At 41.1% G+C, this 3073-nt stretch overlaps 1 protein-coding gene across 1 annotated transcript; it reads right to left on the bottom strand.

Moving 5' to 3' along the window:
* Positions 1 to 1549: 1549 nt before the first annotated feature.
* LOC309701260 (trace amine-associated receptor 13c-like) lies at positions 1550 to 2527 on the bottom strand (the record flags this gene model as incomplete). The annotated part of the gene is made up of 1 exon (XM_082525354.1): positions 1550 to 2527. The coding sequence occupies one exon, from the start codon at positions 2525 to 2527 to the stop codon at positions 1550 to 1552; it is 978 nt and encodes a 325-aa protein (XP_082381480.1).
* Between the last annotated feature and the right edge of the window lie 546 nt (positions 2528 to 3073).

The raw sequence follows: 3073 nt of genomic DNA, 5'->3' as shown, positions 1-3073 counted from the left end.
CGCAGCAGCCAAAACTGGCACACAGTTACATCTTAGGCCTCTGATGGTTCTTATCTATATCACATATTGCCAAGCAACCACCTACTGACCAAAATTATCCATTTGTACCACTCATGCATTTATAACACCTTATAAAACACTTTTCTGCATTTGTGTCTATATACACAAATGCAGTCATACTACACCTATATATATGTAGTATGATGTCATCACTTTACCTACCTAACAACAGACTAAAGCAAGATTTATATAATACAGCAGGACAAGTAATACCAGGGACCCACAATAACAGGATTGTAATACAATCAACCCCATATTTGTTTTCTATTTATGCATTTAGGAAATAAAATCTGTGATTTTCCCTCTTTTGAATTCTTAGTTGTTATGTATATTTGTTAGACTTGGAAGTTTCAGGTCATCATATAAATTTTAAGATTTTTTATATTAAACAAAGATAATCTTGAATTAATACAAGTTCAGCAAATTCAGCAAGTTTGACAGTTACCAAGCTTGCTAGGGTGATTAATTATAATAACATTTATTCCGTGAGGGCTCTTTCACAAGTGCCTAATGTGCGTGTTTCTACCTACCTACAGTATAGATAGATACACACAAATGATTATAATTAATCACTTTTTTCATTTGTTCAAGAAGCTATATCAAAAAAAACCAGAAACCTTAGTAGAATAGATTTCACATATTAACATTGATCCACATATTATTATTATTACTACTACTACTACTACTACTACTACTACTACTACCACTAATAATAATAATAATAATAATAATAATAATAATAATATTGTCTAAATAAGAAGTGCAAAGAAACTCCACTAAAAAGCCAAATCATCACATTGGTAAGAAAATCTGTTCCATGTGTTTACTATGCTGCCGTCCACCTTTAACCTCTAAATACTCACTTACGTTGATAGTTAGCACTCAGACATGTGCTGGAAGTATTGTGGTATGAGTTAATTTGTTGCTGTGTGCAGGTTGTATGGATCCTTGAGAAAGCACAGGGTGATACGAGTTTGGGTATTTCTGTTTTTATTTCAAGGATTGTAAATGTGGTTTGTTAGACATAATATTGAACATGTTGAGAAGATTTTCAGATTGAAAGAGTAAGACGGCTGCAGGTATTTCTCATACAATGACAATGTTTTTGATTCAGCAAAGTAAAGTCTGAAAGAGCCCTTTACAGTTAGTCTGTGTGACAATAAATGACAACAACATAAGCAGACTTTAATACCTTCACAGAGATTATGAATTTAAAAAAAAGCCATTAACAGGAATCAAACTGACTAACCTCTTTTATTGCAACTTAGCACATATTTATGAGGAGTTATATTAAAGATTGGTGCATACATTTCATTCCTGCAATTTTCAGGTGCACAGGAGATCTGCATGCAGGGCCACTACCTGCGCGGGTCTGCGCTGCTGCTCATTATGTACTGAACAAAAGGTGATGCTGGGCAGATGAACACCCACATTTAATAATTTTTTAATTTTCATGGTAAATTTTCACCTTTAAGTTGTATTGTACTGTCTACATGATTTTGACATCTCTGGAGTGAGGCTGCAGTATTCTGAGGGTGAAGATGAATTTGATAGCTCTTCTAAACCAGGGGTAAAACAGAACATAAATCACAGGGTTCACACAAGCATTTATTAGCATGATCCAAAACAGCACAGCGTAATAAGGCAAGCGTGTAGAGGTGTCCACACCTGTAAAGGAAGGATAATAATAAGGGCAGAAGCACATTACAAACACAGCTATCAAAATCCCGAGTGTCCTGGCTGCCTTCAGCTCTGATTTTTTAGCAGCTGGAGCTGCTCTCACAGCTGCCTGCGACTGAATGGCACGCACCTGAGAAACAGCAACCACAAAGACCCTCATGTACATAACAAACATTACAGCAAAGGGGGCAACACATGACAAAAAGAGATCTACTGTGCCTGTAGTGTAGCTGATGAACACAACACACTCCCCGTGACAGGAGCTGAACCTGTCTGGCCACCCTATGTGCTCCATGAGAATGCAGCCATTGTAGAGAAGAGAGCAGGCCCAGCAGAAACAGACTGAAAGCTTCACTCTGTTCACTGTGATCTTTGAGGAATAGAGCAGAGGGTCACAGATGGCTATATAGCGATCTACAGATATGAGCACCATGCTGTCCAGAGAAAAAGAGAGGAGGCAGTAAGACAAATAAGGACTGAGAGCACACATCAGCCTCCCCAGCAGCCAGCACGTCTCGATGTAGCGCAGGCCCTCGATGGGCATCACCAGCAACCCCAAAAGCAGGTCGGACACGGCCAGGGACAGGAGCAGGGCATTGGTCGGGGTGTGGAGCTGCTTGAAGTGGGAGATGGAGACGACCACAAGCAGGTTGAGCACCACAGTAAGCAGTGAGACTGAAGCCAGCAGAGTGTAGAGAAGAGCGGCCTGGGAGGTGGGTCGCAGCAGCCGCCTGCAGGAGGAGTTGAGGTTAGGGAAGCAGAGGGGAGGACCCCCAGTGCCGTCCATCATAGAGAAAGGGAAGACCTGCAACTGTGCTCGAGAATCTTCATTTATCTTCTTCAAACACCCCCCACCTTTTTTTTTAAACATCCTATGAATGATGAAACTTATTGTCTTAAACTTCATCACCTTTCCTTCTTCCTCTGTATAAATTCAGCTGGGATTTATATTAGTTGAGCCTTGAAAAAGTTTCACAACTGTAGTGTGTTGTACTCCCGAAGCCTTTCACAACTTGGACTTTGACCCATTGGGTTTATGCTGATATAATAATGGTAAATGGCCTGCATTTGTATAGCGCTTTTCTAGTCCTTAAGGACCCCAAAGCACTTTACACTACATTCAGTCATTCACCCATTCACACACACATTCACACACTGGCGATAGCAAGCTACATTGTAGCCACAGCTGCCCTGGGGCGCACTGACAGAGGCGAGGCTGTCGGACACAGGCGCCACCGGGCCCTCTGACCACCACCAGTAGGTAAACATGGGGTTAGTATCTTGCCCAAGGATATTTAGCATGCAGCCAGGAGGCAGCCTGGGATCAAACCAC

This window comes from Aulonocara stuartgranti (genome assembly GCF_965226115.1).
Source record: "Aulonocara stuartgranti genome assembly, chromosome: 23".
In the NCBI taxonomy this organism is placed as follows: Eukaryota; Metazoa; Chordata; class Actinopteri; order Cichliformes; family Cichlidae; genus Aulonocara; species Aulonocara stuartgranti.
The sequence above is the reverse complement of the archived record's forward strand: the minus strand, read 5'-3'. Positions and strand labels throughout refer to the sequence as shown.